Below are 22,585 nucleotides of genomic sequence, written 5' to 3' on the forward strand. Positions count from 1 at the left end.
TTAGCCACACTGCACATGTTGCTTCATTACAATGAACATTGGCGCTGTAGTATAACTGTTTATTAATCCGCAGCTTTAAATAGTGCCCAGATAATGTCCTGTTTACTATTATTTGAGTAATATTTGCTAAAAGCTACAGTGCCCAGCTCTTTCAGGATATTAATGAGCCTTTTTAAAAATAAAACTGTGTTTGTAACCTCTTTAAGATTTACATCCTCGGCCGGAGCCGCTGGGCTTGAGCTGAGAGCCACAGACGAGGCAGGGACATCGGAAAGTATTGAGGGACTGACGAATGTATTTTTGGTTTGGTTTTTTCATGAAATTTGTATAGTAGTAATCCCAGCCATATCCTTTAAAGCTTCGACGGCCTTTTGAAAGTCTGAACCCTGTACTATATTAGCATTTTTGGCCTGAAGCAGTCGGTATCCTCCAGTGGGACAGTGGAAATGCTTCTGAACCTCCCTTGAGACCTTTCCCACGTTGGATTAGGGCAGGATGTGTTCGACCACTTCTGTAAATCCAAAACCTGCGACCCAACATTCGCACTGGCTTCTCGCCATGATTGGCCAGCTGTGTGGAGGTGAGAAAGGAGCCAATTTCCATCTCTAGCTCTCCTTTTTTCTTTCTTGACACAACTGTTCCTGTCACTTTTCACGTCCTTGCAACACTATGAATGTCTTCCAGGAAGCTCTGTCTGAAAATCTGCACTGTGATCCCCGTATTTAAGTGATATCACGCCTCCCCCTTCTCAATGATGGCTGTGTGTGTGTAGCAGTTTGGAATAATTGCAGACACTTTTGATTTCCGACGCCATGGTCGAATGCGTCTCCACTGTGTGTCTACGGCCTGTATCAACCATAAAGCACGGTGCTGTGACGTCATGAAATTAAAAGCAGCCATCCATCCATTATCTATACCGCCTATCCCTTTCGGGGTTGCGGGGGGCTGGAGCCTATCCCAGCTACAATGGGCGAGAGGCGGGGTACACCCTGAACCGGTCGCCAGCCAATTGCACGGCCACATGCAAGGACAAACAAACATTCACACTCGCACTCACACCTACGGACAATTTAGAGTCATCAATCAACCTAATGAGCATGTTTTTGGTCTGTGGGAGGAAGCCGGAGTACCCGGAGAGAACCCACGCATGCACGGGAAGAACATGCAAACTTCACACAGAAAGGCCCCGCTTGACCCGGGGATCGAACCGGCAACCTTCTTGCTGTGAGGCACGCGCACTACCTGCTGCGCCACCGTGCAGCTAAAAGCAGCCAATGAATCACATTTTCTATGCATTTTCTATGGCGCAACAGTACAGTCAGTGCTTGGTTCAGTATGTGGTGGGTAGTGGGGTGAAGTTTTAATAAGAAAGAGCTAATGGTAATGTGTGATCAGACACTTTCTATGCTCACTATGGCTTTAGTGTTAAATGTGGGTATGTGGGTCAGTTCGATGTCTAACCCGCATGACATGTGCCGCTGAGAGGGCAGGTTAGGTTAGTAGGTGTCCTCCTCTTCCTGTCTCCACCCATCTCCTCTTCCTCTTCCTGTTTCCAGCCTCAGTGGATAGAACGTCCACCCATGCACACACACACACACACACACACACACACACACACAGTCATATCCAGCCTGTTCACTCTGTTCCCCCCTGAGAGCTGCAGGCCTGGAACAATGAGGACACCAGAGAGAACACAGACGATCGCTGCAGGAAATAGAAGAGCACAAAATGATCATTTAAAACACGGGCCGGGGGGGAGCTATCTAAATCTGTGTGATCTCAGTCCAGACATGCTGCATTATGAGGGAAACATGCGATGTGGAAACAGTTTTGATTTGGCTGGCTTGGTTTTCCTCGACATAAGGAATAGCTAGTGTGGTACCACGTGACGGGCTGCTATGCGGAGGTTTGAGTTATTGAGGCCTTGAGTTGTTGAACTGGGTTTGCAATATTTATGGGCAGGAAATTGAACATAAAGTTAATTTCAGGCCCTACAGCATCACCTGTGCAGTAGTTCTCATGCGAGAGACAATAGAAACACTGCCCTTCAGGCGAGGACACATTACAATGACTGAGCCATTCATGTAGTAGATGGATCGAGGCGGTTCCAGGGCAAGTTTATAGTTTATAGGAGTATTTCCCGTGTTGCTTGAACATTTATGTTTTGGTTCAGTCAAGATGAATTGTTCCCGTGGGATCTTGCAGAGATGTGATCATAGTGATGTGTTCTGCTGCGTGCGGTAGGTCTGCATGTTGTAGGTTTAAACAATCTTAAGGTCTGTTCCCAGTTTTAGGTGAGTCCCTCTACAGCCAGATCAGACACACCTACAGCTTCCAATCTGGATCACACAGTCCCAACATGTATCCACTGAGGCATCTGGAACTACTTTATCAAATGAGTGTTTTTACTGCCAAGCAATATTAGCCAAAGCTCTGCTTATTGTGTGCAATTGTATATGCTGCCTGCAGACAGTACTTTATTAAACAGAAGGCATTAGAGGCTTAGGGCCCCTCAGTAGTATGCTTTTACTGTTGGATTGCTTTGGATAGCCTGAAGTGGTAATGAGTAGAAAATGAGAGCAGCGTACAGAGAACACGATGGCTCTCCTCGCATGGACTCTGTCATCTAAATAGCATCGCAGTGGGAATATTTTACAGATTAGTCAGATTGAATGCAATTTTTGGATTAGAGAATAAAGCTTTGCACACAGCGTGTTTTGCAGATCAAAAGATTGCTGGCAACTGTGAGATGAGATGAAATGAACCACAAGTGTTTGTTTTAAGCGCAGTGGTTGTGGTAGTCATCAAAAACATTAGCTGTAAGTCAAATCTTGGGTGGGATTTGAAAAACAAAGGAAAAAAGTGCAGGTCATTTGTGACAGACTGGAGCCCCTGGGTGTCTGGATGCCCTGGCAGACTGGATGGAGCTGACTTCAGTCAAGTGCCTCCACTGCATAAGTCTCGACATGGCAAGTCCATCAATCTTTTGTCTTAAAAATTATACTTCAACAGCCCTCTCAAAACATGACCCGTAGTCAGAGTCAGTGTCATGATCTCATTCCCAGGATTTGTTTTGCTCTTTGTGTGTCTCTTGCCGTGGTCCACTTTGTCCCTCACACCTTCACAATGAGGCGCTCATAGATCTGAGACACAGAGACTCGGGTTGCAGCCTCTCGTATTTTCCTGACTTTATAAAGGATTTGACCTTTTACCTTTTCACCCCACTTTAAACCGCCTCTGAAACCGCCACACTGCAGATTCCTGCCACATTGTGCAGGAATGTCTGAGGGGAAGTCAGGAATGTAGTTGGGAATGCGGCGCTGCAGCAGCAGTTGGAGTTACGTTCGGCTGCATGAGGTCATTTTCTCAGCAGAAAGTGGGTACGAGCGTGCACTCATCAGCATCTGTGTTTGTGTATATTTGCTGCATGTGCTTGTACGTGTGTGTGTGTGTGTGTGTGTGTTTGTGTGTCTCTGATCATTTAAGTGTGTTACTGGAAGAGGAGACTCAGGCAAATACGGTTAATGCTTTTAATTCTAGTCGATCTTTCTTTACGGGAACGTGACACATTGTCTTCCCAGAGCAAGATTTAAGTCTTGACAGTAATTTAACCAGTTACATTTCCAGCAGCGTTTTCCTATAAATTGTGCGAGAGCCACAACAGATCAGAAGTGTTAGACTCCTGAATAATTGGGGACTTTATATAGACTTGTTGCCAGCAACCCACAGAGACAAGAGGTCATTTTAGGACCCAGACTGTTAAAATTCTCTATTGAACATCCTGATACAGACATTGGCATCATTTCAGTGTCTGTTTTAATTCATGCACCCACACTATCAGCAACCCTTTACAGGCATTGGATGCTTATTGGACACAGATTCACTGTATACTCTCTTCTTCGGTTAATCACCAGACTGCCGTGCAGCTTCCTGCAAGACATGTTGCACTTCAGGTGATGAATAGAGGAATCTACATGCTGTATTAATAATAACCAAATTTCCATCTCATACGTGATGTAATATTTCCAAGGGATTGGTCGCGATGGCAGCACCAGGGCACAAGTAGGATGCCAAGACATTATGTAAATAAGTAAATCTACTGAGCTTGGAGGCCTAACACAGCTAGTGTTTACACACCACGGAGGTCTGCAAACAGTAGCCCTGACAGGCCTCCCACATTACTCCAGATAACATGCAGCACTTCCGTACTGGTGACAGGTGCTGCTTCAGCTGCGCAGGCTGATGCAGCATAGGTTAGATCTCAGGCAGCTCTGTCCCGCTGGCTGGCACAGTTTTTAAACAGAACAACATAAAATGAATGTTTTGGTACCAAATGTAAAATCAAATCCAGTTGTTTTTTGTTGGTTGTACTTAAGTCCAGCAATGCCTTGAGCGAAATGCTAACATCAGCATGCTAACATGCTCACAGTGATAGTGCTAGCATGTTGATTATTAGCAGGTTTAATGTTCACCGACGCAGTTTAGCTTGTTAACATGATAACTATGCTAACTAGCACTAAATACAAAGTACAGCTGAGGCTGAATATGATTTGTTTTGCGAGTTTGGTTGTTTTAAAGTGAGGAGAGCAGTTTTTCTGCAAATCATCCTCTGGGGACCATGATGGTCTGAACCAAATTTTATGGCAATCCATCCAATAGTTGTTGGGTTCAGTAAAAAACAGAGATGTCAACCTCATGAGGATGAGCAAAGTTATTCAAGGGACCATGAATATCTACAAAATCTGTTGGCAGTCCATCAAGTAGTGGCAAAGAGGATCCATCCTCTTTGTCATGCAAAAGAAGTCCTATCCAAAAAAAAAAGATTTTGCATATATTTACATGGCCAGCTCAATCTGTGTGCCATTAAACGCGCTCACTATAGAAGGCCAGCGCCTCAGTGGAAGACATAAAAAAGGAAAACTTCATGGAGACATTGTCTGCCACATGAAAATGACAGAGGCGGTAAGATTCTCAATAAATCCAATTTCAAGTCGAGGGACTGCTGTAATCCTCAGAGCTCACATCCAGAAGATAAAACTCGAGCGCTCGCTTTTTTTTTTATCTCCCTTATTTTCACACACCATTACGTAGTTTGAATTGAGCCCAAAGTTAAGATTGAAAACAACGCTAGAAGTTTGTCTTTTCTTCTTTGTCCCAGATAAAGGCTCAGGTTCCAGCTGAACCAGATAAAGGTTGTTCCCTCAGCCGTCCCTCAGGTGATTGTAGACCTTATCACGTCTTTTGTTCTTCCAAGTGCTGCCGTTTCACAGCTGACTGCTCCTCCATACCGGAAACTGAATCCTCAGAAAGGCTACACCCAAACTGCATTATTTATGTACATCAACCGCCCTGAACCCACGGTGTGTGTGCGTGTAGGTGTGTGAGATTCTTGTGTATTAGCAGTGTGGTGTGTGAGAGGTTCTGCACATGTGGATGAGTGGACATGTCGTCCAGGGTTTCAAACTATTTTAGCATTATGATGTCACCACACACACACACACACACACACACACACACACACACACACACACACACACACACACACACACACACACCTGCTGCTGTTTTTGTTGTTTAGCAGTCAGTTTGGTGTGTTTTCTAGGTATTGTGTCTCCATGATGAGTGGATATGTGGTTTGAGGGAAAGAACGCAAAAGAGATTAGAGGGGAAAGAAAGAAGCAAAGCAAGCTGTGGAGGAGACAAATAGGTGGAGGAAGAGACATTTTTTGTCCCAAACTTGTTTGTGATGTAAATGGACGTGAAGTGTGAAAGGATTTTTCAACCATCAGAGCAAGAGTATTTACTGACTTCCCAGCGAGTTCATCTCTCTTTGATTGTGCCTGTGTGGGTCTTCCTCCCTCCTTCTGGATGTAAAACCTGCCCTCAGGGGGGCTGATGAGAGGGGGTGAAAGGGGGAGTGCGCCCCCTCATTAACATAAATCATCAAACGCATCCCCCTGGCCAACAGATGTTAGATCATTTGTTAGAGGAAACAAGAATTTCCACGGCTGACACCCCTTTGTGAAGTTTGAGCTAATTGCCCAGCGCGGATGTTCCTACAGGCTGACAGATTCATCAGGTTTGATTTTATAGATCGGAAAGAAGGAATTAACACAGTCGGGGCCTCTCTGAAGACAATGATTAAGGATCTTTTCAAGGCTGTGGTGTGAAACTTGCTACAGTGTCTGCTACATTAGTTAAAAACACTGTCGTATTTCCATAAATTTAAATTGTAACCCATTGTCAGTCATGTTTCCATTATTTCTTGATTATTTCTCTGAGTGCAGAATATGAACTGCCAAAACCTCAATATGTGATATTAAAAGCAGTTTCTGGACTTTCTGCAAACACAATTACTGTGTTTGAGCCTTTACTCCTGTGTTGTGTAAGATGTGCCCTGAATTATAGATTAAAATGTTCAAAAACTGAGGGAACATTATTGAGATCGGTCCTGATCCGGTTCTGTTGTACGCAGCGTAAACACCAACAATCCCACGGTGCTCCAAGCTCCCAGTCAGGCAGACTCAAGTCAGCCAATAGGGCCACTAGCTGCACGGCTAATTGAGCTAACTAGCTAATGGAAGCTAGTAGGCAAACACAGCACAGCAAGGAGGACAGTGAGCAGCAATTACTCTGGTGAAATGCTGCCTTCTATTTATTTGGAGTGACCTTTGACATTAGGAAATGTTAACTGTTGAGGAGATTCCTCTCATGGAAGTGGTTTATTAGTTATTTTTTACCCTGTGCTGGCCTCAGTTGGACCATCCTCACACTGTTCGTAATGACAGATATCGGTCACAGTCCACACACTCTCTTAAGATTTGTAAAAGCTCGCATAAACTACCCAGGATCATAGGGATGAGAGAGAGATTTACTTAGACTGGATTTCTTACATTTCTTCCTCAAGCAGCAGCACTCAGCCACCGTTGTATCCAGCAGCCATAAACCACGTCACTCTGTGTGGTCCACTAATTGCATATCAGATGGAGCCAGTCTCCATGATGAAAGCTTGACTTTGCGCTTTGTGCTTTGGTGTCAGTTCTAATATGTAAAGCAGATGTGTGTTTAATATCAAAGCACATCAGCGGTTGTGTAGCGCTGCCTAGTGAAAATGGCTTTAGAGGTTGGATTCCCACCGGGGCCACCCGCACATAGGATGTGTTCCTGTAAGCAGGCTCACTATTTTCAATCCACTCACGTTAAGAAAAAGCAATCCCGAGCCATCTGTCTGACAGTGTTAATGCTAAAAAAAAAAAAGAAAACATTGCTTCTTGATGAACTGTGAGTATATTGTACTGTAGTTGTGGTGTCTCCAGGAGCGGTGCTCGTGGTAAATATTGCTAAAATCCCTCATGCTGATGCTTGTGTCGTATTTGTGTGGGAACAATAATCAGCGGCAGCAGAGAGTTGGCTGTGACTGCACCGGCCTCGGCTTCCAGCTCAAACCTCCTCTATCTGATCAGATCCCAGCCTTGTTTCAACAACTAGCCTGGATTATAGTTGTCATATCAGCCGGAGCCCAACTGATTACAAACACAAACACATTCACACAATGATTACATGCAGCTTACTGTCGGACTTTATGAAACATCCAGAAATCCTTTTTTAACCTGCAGTCACTCAAGGTCCTGAAGCGATAAGGCTGCTTCAAAGTGAGAGATGTCGTCGATTGTGTTGCTGCCAATCCCTTTGAGGTGCTGTCATGGTGTGTGTGTGTGTGTGTGTGTGTGTGTGTGTGTGTGTGTGTGTGTGTGTGTGTGTGTGTGTGTGTGTGTGTGTGTGTGTGTGTGTGTGTGTGTGTGTGTGTGTGTAGTGTGGGGTCTACCAGTTAGGACAGATAGAATTCAAGCAAGAGCTGCAACTAACAGTTAGTTAATGTTTTCTAAATGTTTAAAATAGTGAAAACTAGCAATCTTCGTTTCCCAGAGCCTAAAAACATTGAAATTCCTCAAATTGACATTTCTCTAAACTCTGCCCCCCTTACTCACTGCTGCTGTGTCCTTCAAGTTTTACTTTTTTGCACATGTGCAGTTTACAGTGGTAACTGTGGCCGATTTACCACTCCAAACTGGGTCAGTTACACCTGCTCCCAATGTAGAACAGTAATGAAATAGAGAAGAGAAATGTCGTAGAATATGTAAAAAATATGTAAGAAATATGATGCAGCATTATAAATCAACGATGAATAATACACAGTACGAAATATGTTAAGGTATGTAAACTGTGTGTACCATGCTACAATTAAGAGCAACCATCTGGTAGAAACAGGATTGTTCTTGTGTTAAAAGCAAAATCTTTGATGTGTTTCATTCCAACCTCACCATGTTTAGTCCTTACATATTTGGACAAGACAGAGGTCGGATCAATGCTTTATAGTTTGTATTTGTATACATATTATTTTATATTTTCACTTTTAATGTTACAAGAGAAAAGACTTTCAGAATGATGGAACACAATCTCGGATAACGTTCACGGCTGCTGGAGCGTAAACTTCCCAAAATCCAATAAAAAAGCCGTTGACTTCCCCCATATCACAAAGATTAAGATGCTCCTTGGCTCAGTTACTACTGTGTTTAGCCCATGTTCAGTTTAGAGGTTTAGGGTCAGTTTTGGAGAACACTGGTCTCCTGGTTGGCACTGACGAGCTGACAGGTAGCTGTGATGTAGCTCTCATTTGTGAGAGCTGTCCATCATAGAAGGAATGACCCGCCCCACTCTGCCTCTGATTGGCCTAACTAATCATCACTCCTCATGCCGAAACCTAACCAACCAACAAAGGCAATGAGTACTTGCCAATCAGAGTCAGAGGAGGGTGGGTCATTCCTTTGCCATCCTAGAAAAAAAATGGCAGCTTGACTTTTAGCTCATCCTTCTCTTTGAAGTGTTTTTCAGTGTGTTTAGTCGATGGCATAACATGCTCGGCTTCAACCAGCTCTTTGAATCCCGGCTTTCAACGGCTCTGATCATCTCAATCATTCGTTTCACCAACAAGAGAATTTTCGAATGTTTTTCCTCAGCAAATTATCGAATTTTCCGAAATTGTTGTGTTCTTTGTTAACTTGGAGTTACTGATTCCAATAAGCTCCCTAATTGGACTGAACTGCAAAGTAGTTCATTTTGATCTCGGCTTTGCGGAAAATCTGCTTATGCATTGCAGCAAGAGAGGTAACTGTTGAGAAACATCCCAAATACTCAGCCCTGCTTGAAAGAGTGTAGTAAAGTTGTTGGCTTCAGTTCGCAGAGCTATTCACGTTACATAAGGTCTCTCCCCCCTTCAGATCGCCTCTTTCCTCTGTCCACCCCCTCCTCTCTTTCATTTCACACAAAAGATTTCTCAAAACACACACAGACACACACACAAACGCCATCAGTGCGGCGTGGCAGGCGTCCAGAGAGGGGCTCCAGTGTCGCTCCGTTTCAAAGAGCTCTTTGCTTGCTGTCCTTTTGATGCTCGCTTTCCAGCAGCAGTGGAGCAGAAATGCTGAACGTCCAGCTTTGATATGAATTTAGCCCTCATTCCCTACACTGTCCTGCAGCTCTGCAGCTCCGCCCTGCAAAAGGCCTCCTGAAGTTACACTAATGAAATCAATGGGAATATGACACAAAATGACGCTCGGGCTCAGCCTGCACACAGCAGATGGCGGCTCAGGTCAACAGGCTGCACAACAGGTTAGATAACTTCTTACAGAGTTCCCTCTCAGGCTGAAAAACAGGCCACATGACTGCCTCTGCCTCCCTGGTGATGGTGGTGGATGCTGCCCTGTAGCTGATTTCAGTTGCTAGCTGCAGATCCCGCTGAGGCAAGAGGTGGTTTACGCAGTTGTGACGCTCCACCCTTCGCTGCAAACATTACATTCATTAGCTGTCTTCACATTGTTATTACTCTTTAGGCCAATTAATGGCGGTTGTTTTTTTGGAAACTGACAACAAGATGTGAATTTTCCCTCCAGGGATCAAGAAAGTCTTATCTTGGATGTAAAGCATGCATTCCTTATAGCAAAAGGTCAATGATTTGGGACATCTGTGTGTTCAGAACGGTAGAGGCAGGACATGATAAGCCTAGCTCAGCAGCTAGCAAATCATGCCCAGTGACTGTGCACAGCTTCCTGGAGTCTTCTCATCACTGCTGTGTGTTTGCCAGGTTTGGTGCCATCTTGCCTGCACAGATGCCTGACATACTCAAGCCTGTGCTCACCGGCTGTATCTTGAAAGCCATGCTACAGCTGGAGACGCTGCACAGAAGTGCCGTGCGGATGAATGAACTATTGTTGTTCCAGAAATAGTTAGAGCCCACAACTCCACCTAAAACCACACGCCTTCTTTTTTAAATAACGGTTTGCGCACTGATTAAACAAAGGAGACACAGCTTTAGAAGCGTTAGAAGGCTTATTTTTGAAGGCTAATCACCTCCTTGCTCTTGATGTTCATACCTGCATATGTCGCCACATGCTGGTTCCTTTTTTAGTTCAATACGATGTCTGGCTTCAGCTGAGATGCGTCAGGGATGAGTATAATTGGTATTTCCTGTAGCTTTTTCTGTCCAAGGCATTTTGTCTTGACGCATCATCCCAGTATTGACGCAATACGCTGATTGTTTCACATGAAACTGCCAAATCTGGACCCACAGTATAAATGACTGAGAGCTCTTGATGTGTGCCATTTGAGGGCCTGCTCTGTTCTCTGAGCAGAGGTGGCAGAGTCATTACTGGCCCTTCAGTCCTGAGCGCATCTCCTCCATGTTCTGTTCCCGTCATACTGCTGAACTCATTCACTGCACACAGCGGTTACTGTAATGATGTGTGTAAATATATTCTCTTTTCTCTGCAGGCTCGCCTCTTCACACACGACGCAGAAGCACAAAGCGGTAGAAAAACATGCCAGCATTTAGGACGAGCAGTACAGGCTAACGTTTATTAAACTTTTAAATAATCTGCATGTTAATCAATAATGATTGTCAGTTGCAGCCATACATCCATAAAGGCTAACCACGTGCTCCATAAAGGCCTGTAAAGAATAAGAGAACCACTTTTTCTCACTCTCGGTATATCTTTTCTTGAGGCTCCTGATAGTACATTGGGTCCGTGTTTGTGTGTGCATGTGTGTGTGTGTGTGTGTGCGTGCAAGTATACTTCTGTGCTGCAGGCTGTATTCCATGTTAGTACGAGCTGCATGAAAAGAAAAATATCGCAGCTCAAAGTTCATTACATTTCTTTCAGTTTTCACCGGGTTTCAGTCATCGCTCTGGAATTCACATTTGGAGCAGCACATTCAGAGGAATGCAGCGTGTATGTGTGAAAACTGTGTGTGTGTGTGTGTGTGTGCGTGTGTGTGAGCGCGTGCGTGCGTACACACTCAGAGCCATGTGTGTGTAACATTCCAGACTGTGTTAGAGGTATGTGAATTACGTCTTACAGGGAGAGAATGCGAAGAATCTGCTGCCATGAGAAGGCCGCTGTTGTTTACTGACACAGTAGTGAAAAGGAGGTTCCTCGTGTGTGTGTGTGTGTGTGAGTGAGTGAGTGAGTGAGAGATAAAGAGAGAGAGGGGGGTCACATGCTGCTGTCACTTCCTGGCAAGAAACCTTTTAGCTGTGATTGTGAGTAATTGTTTTCAAAGCTATTGGTGCATGCGGCCAAGACGGGAGAGCTGCAGGCTCGCTGTATGTTCTCTAAAGTGCATTTTGTTGTGACTCGCAAGTCATTTGTTTAGACGGAAATCCATCTGTTTATCCTGTTTATCCGTCTCCTCCTGTTTTGAAAATTGAATCAAACATTCGTGGCTGTTAGTTGAAGCGTATTGAATCAGCGTCACCTCCACGGTTCAGACACTCTGAGCTAAATCGGTGGCTAACCACAGTCAGGGCCCGTATTGCTCTGTGTTGGATCCTATTATGGTGTTCTGGTGTTTGCGCTGTATAATTCTGGTCACTCTGTGTATGTTTACTCTTTTAAACAGCTCAACAGAGCTTTAATTAGGTGGTGAAACCTTCTAACTATTTACATACTGTACGTAGGCATGAGTGCTCTACAGATCAGATGCGGGCATTAAGCACAACTTGAAGACAAAGATGCACTTTTCGGCCAGTTTCGGACCACTCCTCTGATCGCCTGTTGGTAGCAGTAATGTGCAAAGAGGCCGTGCAGTGCGGCTTGAAAGGCAGTGAAGAAGAACGCAAGCAAGCAAACGTGAATGTCACAATGCAATGCTTTATGATATTTGAAAAATGGGCTTTACAGATGTTTCATGACGAAGGAAATACACTCTACACATTTTTAAGAATACACAGTGTACAGGGCGACTTAAATGTCCAGTGTTCCACCACATCTCACTGAGCTAACTCCGATAATCGGACAAGGAGCTAAGTTTTTGGAGACAGCATAATGACTTCCTCGTGAATTGTATATTACAGTCTTTAACATCTTTTTCTTTTGTGTCTTTTTTTCTCATTAGATTTGGGACATGAGCGACGATGAGAGCATCTGAAGAGCTGGGGGAACAAACCCTGAGAGGGACACTCCAATCCATGTTTCTGTCTGTTTCTTCTTAAGGAATCTCACATTCACAAAGGACAAGAGGACAAAGGCTTTGAGGACAACAGTAGACAACACACTGATAAAATGTATGTAAACAAAAACAAGCACATCAGAAAAACTTCTTCAGAAAAGTTATTCTCAATTTGGATTCCAGATCAACCAAAGCATTGGACGTTCAAAATAGAGGAGCAGTGCGATAAAAATGAATAATTAGTGTCCAAACATTCAGTGAATACCTGTTCCTGACACTTGGTGATGTGTGATCAGGCATACTTGCTCAGTTTTTGGAGTCAGTTCGATTCCCTGAACAAAACCACAATGTATTTGTACATTTTGTCTTAAACACTTAAAAAACCCACTGAATGGTCACAGGTTCAGTCTCCTGCAGCGGCTCCATCGACACATTTAATGGGTTTGTTGAAGAGTCCTTTGGCAAGACGTTGACATGCTACATCTGCTCGCTCATTCAGGTTGGGAAAGAGTCTCAGATAAATTGAGAAAATACAAAAACACGTGTGACAACTCAGCAGATCCATCCGTCAGCCCGTCTGTTTACTGGAGACATGCGGTGCAGTTAATACGAAAACCAGCTTTGTTGCTTTGCACACAGATGTTACTGTACAGCGACTCAGTGGACTCTGATATGGAAACGATTTACTGTCACCGTAGGACAACCTGATTGTACCGTGCTGCAACAGCACGGCAGAGTCGAAAAGAGCCTGAGGAGAAGCTGAAGGTCTTTATGGTTTGTCTGTGTTGATGCATGTCCGTGTTTGTCCCTGCAGTTTGTGTCGCTTTTCTTACTCTGCCAGGTCCCATTTGTCTGGACTGCTAACATGTACCTTATTTTAACTGTCATGAAATGTACATTTCAACAGCCACTTGGATATTTATGGAAGAGCGAGGAGAAAAACAACTGAGATTCACTCCAGAATTTGAGATTGATGTTAAAAGGTTATTTCAGAACTGTGAGAAAAACGCCGAATTCCTAAAGAAACTCCAGAATTCAGACTTTTCCCTCAGATTTTATTATTAAACTCTTGGCTTTCTTGATTCCAGCGATTCTCAGAGCTGTTTTTGTGGCACCTTTTCTCTTCTCTAAGTATTTCACCACGAACTGGAATAAAACATCTGTATTATTTCTGAGTCTGTGAGCTTTATATTGCTGTGAAAATAGCAGTTTATTCAGGTGTGCCTTTATTCCACTACACTACATCCTTCCACTCAGTCAATGTTGCTGTATTTTTCCACCCATTTCCCCCTTTTGTAGCATCTCTGTCTTAACCATTACACAACCACAAACACACCAAAACAGTCACAAACAGAGGCCCACACAGTCAGACAGTGGTTTAAAAGCATTTTATTGTTCATCAAGGCTACTTTACGTACAAAAAAGGTGGCCTGCCAAAACCTTTTTAGTAGGAGGAGACACAGAGCCACAAATTGACTGTTGTTTTCTTGATACAATTTTTTTTCTTTACAGTTCAGAGTATTACTACCACTAAGTACATGCTACTTCCACTTCAAAAAGGACCTGAAAAATGTGGCACAGTCAGAGTAAAGACCAACTCCTCTTTGATTTATCTGCACAATTTTCATGTTGTTTACTTGATTACAGATGCAAAATGGCCTCCACAGATGGCAACAGCAACATCAAATAGAAGGGTGACATCCTCAAAGCTCATTCGCCACTCAGATCATCTCAGCCTCACCGAGTGAAGCAGATGAACTGGAGCGCAAAAATTTCTTTCAGGTTTTCATCAATTGAGCTTTTTTGAGTATTAGTATTCTCAAATGGACTGATGTTTTCACTTGTTGCTTAGTTCCCATCTGCAGACCAAAAACAAGTCATCAAAAAACCTTCAAAACCTGCAATTTGTACTGCTTACATGCAGTGATGGAAATTTCCCCTGCCTGCTAGCCCGTGACTAATGTGGATTTTTATTTTTCCTTTAATAATTAAATTTGGAAATGGCCGGCAAGACTTGCTGGGCTAGTGGCAAAAATTGTGCGCCATCAACGCAAAACCTCCAACTGGACGACCTTTTCGCTCAGGAGTGAAACGTTTGTTCAGGCGCGTCAGAAGTCACATGATCTAACACAAGTTAAATGACTGCAAGACATCGGGGACCAATGGAAGTAGCGATTGTCATAGTCACACCAGTGGCTTGTTGTGGTTTCATACGTTTGCTGTGTTCCTGCACTTGAACCTTTACTCTAAGAAGACAAACTCTATAAACAAAAAAGATCAACTTTTTTCACAAAAAGAAAATGCAATGATTACAATATAAGGACAGGGAAAACCAACAATTAAATAGCTACATATCATTAACAAATTAATTGTTCCTCAAAAAATACCTACGATTTTTTTCTCTGTACATTCGTTACGCACAGCGTAATGATGGTCTTATAGTTACCTATTATAAAAAAAAAGTATTTTTTTAATTAAGTGATTTTCCTACAGTGTGTAGGGAGTGTGTGCCGAAGCAGAAAGAGAGCCTCCTACCTACAGGGTGGTAGTGAAATGATAATGAGAAAGAATAATAATAGAAAAACAAAATCCTCTGGACACTGAGCCCTTTTCCCTCGTGTTTTCTAGCATGTTCTACATCCAATCTTAAATCAGGGTCAACTAAATCTGAGAGGAGGGGGAGGCATCGCTGTGAGACCTTCAAAAGACTTTCAGTGGCAGCTGAACGTGTCCTGGCATGCAGGTCGTGCTTACAGGAGCTCAGCTCCTGAAGCTCTGCCACCTCCCAAAAAACCTGCCTGCAAATCACCATCCGACCCACCGAACCTGCCGCAGAACGCACATGCAGATCAGAAAGTACTGATTTGTTAAGCAAATTAAATCACTGGCAGTTTGCATTGCGATTTTTGTGTATGTTGAAGATTCTAGAGCTTGTTCACATCTGTTCAGATAGCTGAGGATGGAATGTGTGGACATTCAAGAACACCGAGAAAGTGTTTAGAGTAAAGGATGTACTCATCATGCTTGATTTAAAAAAAAGAAAGAAAAAAAGAAAACCTAAACCAAACAAACGTGAACCTCGTCACCTTTCAAGCTCAGCTCAGAGACATGAACGATTCTGCAACTCTGCTACTTTTTCAGTGTTCACTCTGATGACCCCAGTTCTCTGGGGGGTTTGTTCCTTTATCATAGAGTGTGGATCAATGGCCGATGTGCTTGACGCAAAAAAAAAAAAAAAAGGCTAAAGTGGACACCAGCGTGTAATTCTGGTAAAGACACATGAAAACCCTGTGAGCAGGGAACTCTGGGACAGCTGGCTGGTTTTTAGCTCTGTCTGTTGATTCGGAGATACTGAGGCCTGTACAAAGTTCCCTATAGGAGGAATGTGTGCCACCTTGGCGCAGGCTCTTTTACAGAGTGAACTGTCAGACTGCAGCAGTCTAGCTTAACTGCAGCAACAATACAATGTTGTTCAGAAAAGAAGGCATTGAAATACAACAAAAAAGTCTGGACACCAAAGTTGGGACACAGATGGTCAACTGTTGACGGTTGAAAGAACTGTGACATCACGCCATAGATTCAGATAACCACCAATCATCAGCCAGGTGTTTTGCTGTGTTTGCCACCGTCTCTCTGCTCCCATCACAAGCTCTTAGCATCAACAAAGCCTCGTTTTCCGAAAGCATCACAGCGTGTTAGCCCGTGCTGTTCAATTAACTTTTCAGACTGCTTTTAAGATGACGCACATAAGAATGAAGTCCTCTTTATCTCAGGATGAGGTGCTTTTCAGGAAAACAAGGCCCTGCTGGCTCACGTGAGCCAATTTGGTGTCTCAGCTCAGTCACGCTGAAGGTTGTAGCATCCTGTACCACCGATGGATCAACATCTTAAGAAAACCTTTACGTGCTGCGCATCCCAAAGCCAAACTTAACTAAAACGGTCACTGCTCCGCTGTGGGAATGAGCTCGTGGACGACCGTGCCGAGACGGATTTGAGAAACGCAGCTCTCATCGTTAAACAGAGCCTGTCCGGAGGCTGTCCCGCTATAGATGTTTGTTACCATACTGATATTAATGGAAAACAAAAATACAAAATTGTAATAACAACAATAACAATAATAATATGGAGTACAACTGACCCAGCAGTGAGTGTATAGTGTCTATGTCTGTTACTGACAATGAAAGAAGTAACAACTAACGTCCAAATGAAAAGGCTAATAGTAGTTAAGATTGAAATGCTTAAAAACATTAATAGATACCAGCTATTAAAAACAAAACAAAAAAACATGCATCTGTAAAAGCATTAGTTTACCCTTCAAACCTTGTAGAAATCTATCAAACCACAGTGTGTAGGAGAGGGAGGGATAGCGGGGTGGAAGCCAAATATAATTACAACACCTGTGTTCAAAGAGGTACAAAAACAAAGGCGTGTTTGAAGAGATCTGAATAATCTTCTCTCCCCCGGTCTAGAAACCAGACTTTTTTCTTTTGTTTTGTTCAACCACAAAGTGACATGCAGCGTCATCTCTCCCCTCATCACTGTCAGCAGTGAAGCCTGTGAAACACATCAAAGCACATTGTTCTGCAGAGCACAGCCGTCAACGCGCTGCAGGTTGAACGACCGTGTTCCAGGTCCTAATCTCCTCTCACGATGGCTGCCGTGCCCGTCAACACCACAGTTAACTGACTCAATAACCTGACTGTGCTTGTACGATGAAATGGAATAATACGGCACGGTTTACGCTTGTGGAGTAGTTTTGTTTTCGTTGGGTCGACGTTATATTGATGTATACTGACACCAATCAACAACACTTAATTAACAAACTGCATGTTAGTCTAGTTTCTGCGTGTAGAGCGGATATGTAGGGCTCAGCGGTATGAAGCATTTACTATCCCATTGTATTCTGAGTGCTGAAGATACATAATGTCATGTGAATTTTCCTCTCATAGCACTTACACATAAAACTTTGCATCTTCTCTACACTTGCCATGGTAGCGTGGCCGATTTCTCCCACAGTTTGCCTGTTTATCTGTATCCTCACCTAAAAAGGTGCTTCATCAATAGTTTGGACATAACTTGGTTTGAGATAGTCGGGCCTGCCAGAGGTGGCAATACAAGCAACACTCTCTTACTGCGCATGTATGCCTTTGTACTAATCAGCATGCACGCATGAACACATGGTATCCAAATCCATATTACTTTGCATAACATCTTCTACCGCCCAGCCCCACTGGTTTGTATTTTCCATTTTTCACACATGGTTTCAACAAATAAGGCATAATAATGTGGTTCATACTTTTCTGTCTGAGCCAGGATGAAATGATTCCAAGGTAGATAAAAAAAAAAAATAACATAATGGGAGATCAAACAGAGGTTCCAACAAAAGCTGGATTACACCAGACTGCATCAAAATCAGGTTTATCAGTCCCAGTGTGCAGTGCCAGATTACAGTATTGACATGCCACTCTTTACCCTCTACGGCAGTAGTGCAAATCAGACCGAGTCGATCACCCAAGTATACACATACAGTAACAAAACCACCAGAACACATACACATGACAGAGCGGGAGAGAGAAGGAAGGTGAGAGTGAAAACAGGTAAAACGCAGGGAGGACGTTACACGATGAGCTTTGTGTTGTTTTGTCTTCGAGGTGGGCATTGATAAGCATCAGTGTCGGAGGTTTCTTTGGTAGCACAGTCAGGTGGTTTGTGATTATTTTCTCCTAAGTGTTTCTCGCTTATCTTTTCTTTCAAATGTCGGGCATCTCATAACGCATAAGCAGTACACAAAACTACTGTTAAAGAAACAAAAACAAACAAAACGAAAAACAAGGAAGAAAATTAATAATTAAACACCGCCTTTCCTCTCTCTCTTTATGTACATATAACTACAGACGCTTGCTCAGCTCCAAGCTTGACATGCAGGGATGATGAATGATTGGAAGGAGCAGCTTGAGGCTCCAGTCAAGTCCCAAAGTCGAACCCTCACCGCTCACTGCAGATTATCGTCTGGCATTACCAAAGCAGAGCACAGAAGGACAGAGAGACCATGTTGTTATTGCTTGGTTGACCCTCTATGAGTGCATAGGAAGAGGGAACAGGCTTTAGGTTTTGGATGTTTTTTAGCAGACCAGCAGGCAGGCATTCCCTCAGGGATGCTGGTGACAGACCAAAGTGACAGGGGCACGGGTGTTGGAGCCGGGGTGGTTGGGAGGGCTGGGGGAACAGGGGCGATTCCCTCTGAAACGCCTCCTCCTTCAGGAGACCACAGAAGGGGAGTGGTTGTGATTGACCATGTGACTGTCGGGGGAGGAGTTTGGGCTGCTGCCGGACGACGAGGGGCTCCCCTTGTTTTTAATCTGCAGCCAGGTTTCGCCCAGTGCCTTGGCGAAGTGGTCGTCCACCGAGCCTGTGATGGACACCGAGTTGGTGGCGGTGGGCTCGGGCTCCTTGTAGTTCTTCCCGAGACTGCGGCGGAAATGCTCCTCAATCACCGGGTCACAGGCTGTGTTGGCTAGATCGGGGAGGACAGAAGGCAAGAGGAGGAGAGTCTTTAGTTCCCCTAATGAAAATCTCTAAAACTCACTTGTATAAAGTTCAGTGGGCAGTTTATTGCCTAGCATCAGTTTAAACGTTGGTCATGTGCATTTTAGGTTAATGGAAAAACACTAACTCCTCCATCTACTTCACTTTTTCATTGCATTTTTTGAAATATTAAAAGCATCGTTTTAAATTTCACTGTTAACCTCAATGAGATCATTGGGATTTCACTGGGACCATAAAACAGCCAGTTATCAACCCACAGAAAACATGAGTGACACTCACAGGACGAATAAAACAGACGTGTGTTTGGCTGAGGCCCCAAGTGACTTTTTCAGTGCAGAGATAACAGACAAAGTAGTAAATGAAGCATGTTGGGGCTTCGTCACAACAACTGATGTGTTACAGACTCGCTGACAGAAAACTGGGATGATTTACTTCAGCATTACTGCTGAGATAAGTCAGCGTGAATGTGTAGAGCATCATCAGTATGTTTCCCACAAACTGCTCTGTGATGGAATTTAGTTTGGTTCCAAAATTACATCCACATCCATAAATATAGGTCACTTAGTAATAATGAGTGTGAATTCATTAGTGAGATATCACGTTCACTCATCACTGCTCCTTCTACCATAAACCCAAGAACTGAAAAACTAAATTTAAGTGTAATGTGTCTGTCTGCTGCACTGGCATGAGCGCACTCACTGTTGATTCTCCTGTAGTTGTTAGTGAGGCTTGAGCAGCCGTTGTGGGAGACTGGACAGTGAGACAGGTTGCAGTTGCGGTTGTTGGCTGGGGCGCATGTGATCACTGAAGGACGATTCTGAAACACAAAGACACAAATTCAAACATGTATGGACCCTGAAAAGAACATAAACAACCGTCTCCAGAGTGGGTTAAAGAAGAGCAAATAAAAATTAGAAATGCAGAAGGAAAGAAGGAAGACAGGGCAAAGGGAGGTTTGAAGCTTGAGTGAGAGAGAATGATTCAGTAACCACCACAGTTTGAAAACCTTTCTGGGTAACGAGCCAAATAGGAAATTTCTACTGTCCACCATCCAAGGAGTCCGGCTAATGAAAGCACATTAGTCACACGATGTGGGGAAACTACAGGAGCTGAGGTTTTACCCAATAATTTGCAAGAGGTGTAGTCAGTACTAGACCGAAAGAAACAGGATGTGCAGCTTACCTGCTGGCGCTCCACAGCACTGACTGTGTGCGGCACTGTGGCCATAGCTGCTGTGCTGCTACGTGCAGACTCCACCATGCTGTTTTTGGTGAGTGCCAGTGGCTGGTCCATGCCGGCTAAGCTGGCCAGGTGGTGATGGTGGTGGTGGGCATGGCTGTACAGGTGGTTCCCATGGACTCCCAGAGCACTGGGCACCACCACACGCTCGATGGGGCTCCGGCTGCGGTCCTTGGAGACGGGAGAGCTGCGGTAGTCTCCATTAGGTTTCCTGGGGAACAGAGACAGCAAGAGGCTCATTAATTTACTCTGCACACTGGAATGTGTTATTTTTGGATTGGGGTCTGATGGAAACGACAGTATAGTGACTCAGAATCCAGCAACAAGACTGAATCTCAAAACTAAGAATCTATTTTGGTTTAGCATCCAACAATTATAATTAAGAAAAGACAAAAACTACAAAACTTTTGCCACATTGGTGACATATTTGCTATAAAGATAAACGACGTCCTCAACAATTTGTACGTAGCTTTTTACTACTAAACAAGAGGAAATTTGATAGTTAGAAATAGAAATTTGAGCTTGAAAAAAATCTCTATTTTTGCAACATGACACCTAAACCAAAGTTTTGGAAAAAAACAAGCTTGGGTGTAAGGTTGAGTTCAAAATAAAACAGAATGAGACAAGACTGGGAACAGATGGAGTGTTGAAGTAGAGGACAAACAGGAAAAAGATGTGCAGGAGAGAGACGAATAAAGACAGACGTAAAGAGGGGCTGTGAGAGGGAGAGAGAGAGAGAGAGAGAGAGAGGATGAGATGAGAGAGAGCAGAGGGGAGATAAACAAAAGAACTATTGTAAATGGGGCTCTGTGTCAAACACTGCAGGACCAGCAGAAGCTATTAATACTGACCTCACACACTCACTTCTCAGATTGCTGGAGGCTTTTGTACAAGCATGTGCACACATGCACACACACACACACACACACACACACACACGAATGCACGCACACACATACACACGCGCGCACACACACACACTCTATTTCGTTGCTGTTAAGTCTAGGAAGGAACACTCTCCTAACTTTATCCAACATGGAAGAACTCCAAACTTGCCCCTGCACAAAGGGGCAAACAGGCACAAAGTTCAAAGCTTTAAAGTGGTTTCCTCAGTACAGCAAATCAGCTTTATCTCTCCAGCGAACCTGCAGCCAGCTGCACTCACTGCTGTCACATGAAAAGTCCTGCAGTGCTAATGCAGCACAGACGTCAGCTGCGGACTGTCGTTGGCATGCCTCTTCTAATGTTTTTACTCTTTCTTTCTCTTGACTTCTATTCCGCTACACACTGTCCGCACTCGCATCCATGTGCTGAATACTCAAGGTGAAAGAAGGTAGGCTGGCCACACACTTTCCATATGAAAGAGAATTACTTCCCACCACAAAGAAATCCGGCCGTTCTCTCCAAACTGTGAGCTCATATTTTAATCACTGAGAAAGCAGAGATAAGGATAAGGGACTCAAGTAACGACAGTTTAACAAAACACAGATTTTGGCCTCTTTTTTTTTCCAGCTCTGATGATAATGACTTTGATATGTAGTGAAGTGGCGGTGCCTGATACCGTGCACACTTGCTTGCACTTAAACAGGTACTTATTATTTTGCTAAGTGCGTCAAATGTGGTTTGTGTGTTGTGTTTTCTGTGTGCGTTTTCAGCTGTGTATTACACCCTTGCTGCAGCTCCACTCCCCTCCTACAATTTGAGGCCCAGTTGCAGGGAGCAACATCTACCGTACTCGCCTCTCGCTATCTCTTCTTTTCTCTCCAGCTCTATACCAACACATCCATTCACAAATCATTACATTCACACTAACCTCTTCCTACATGCACTTACATTATACATACACACTGAAGCCTCAACTGGCAAACGGCAGTGACATTTACTATAAATAGGAAGCATTCAAACATCCCCTCTTTATTCTTCGCCAGATAACATATAGTGGCATTTCCCCACCCATGTGAAAAAAAGGTCTGAATGTGAATAAACAACTGACTCTGGATTGAAAAAGCTGCAGCAGCCCTTTAAGGTTTGTTTGGATGCAAAACAACAAGTTCAGGCAAACAGTTGTAGCTCCATGTGACCAGGCAACCTGACTGCTGGGTCAAGCATCTGGAGCCCACAGCACCGTGCTCCACAAATAAATAGTCTCCACAGAATACAGAGAGGGAGAGAGGAAGAGCTGAGGAGAGCCGGGGAGGGGGGAGCCGCGTGTGAATGGTCCGGACCTCTACTATAAGAAAGAGCAAGGTCGGTAGTTTCCTTCGTTTGTGCCGAGAGCTTACATTAGCATGGACCC

The 22,585-nt window shown here is 43.9% G+C and overlaps 2 protein-coding genes across 4 annotated transcripts in view; one reads left to right on the forward strand and one right to left on the reverse strand.

The window, feature by feature from the left end:
* atg7 (ATG7 autophagy related 7 homolog (S. cerevisiae)) overlaps positions 1-13,679 on the forward strand; it is a 60,914-nt gene extending 47,235 nt beyond the window's left edge. The window contains exon 19 of the mRNA XM_070959318.1: positions 12,451-13,679. Coding sequence (XP_070815419.1) covers positions 12,451-12,483 — 33 coding nt within the window. The 3' untranslated portion in view covers positions 12,484-13,679. The remainder of the gene's footprint in view (positions 1-12,450) is intronic.
* A 202-nt stretch (positions 13,680-13,881) lies between these two features.
* Positions 13,882-22,585, reverse strand: part of vgll4b (vestigial-like family member 4b) — a 42,313-nt gene continuing 33,609 nt past the window's right edge. For all 3 annotated transcript variants that reach the window (XM_070959012.1, XM_070959013.1, XM_070959011.1), the window contains 3 exons: positions 20,233-20,500; positions 19,750-19,867; positions 13,882-19,018 (listed from right to left, as the gene is read on the reverse strand). In XM_070959012.1, the coding sequence (XP_070815113.1) occupies positions 18,762-19,018; positions 19,750-19,867; positions 20,233-20,500 (643 nt within the window). In that variant the 3' untranslated portion in view covers positions 13,882-18,761. The remainder of the gene's footprint in view (positions 19,019-19,749; positions 19,868-20,232; positions 20,501-22,585) is intronic.

This window comes from Chaetodon trifascialis, chromosome 3 (genome assembly GCF_039877785.1).
Source record: "Chaetodon trifascialis isolate fChaTrf1 chromosome 3, fChaTrf1.hap1, whole genome shotgun sequence".
In the NCBI taxonomy this organism is placed as follows: Eukaryota; Metazoa; Chordata; class Actinopteri; order Chaetodontiformes; family Chaetodontidae; genus Chaetodon; species Chaetodon trifascialis.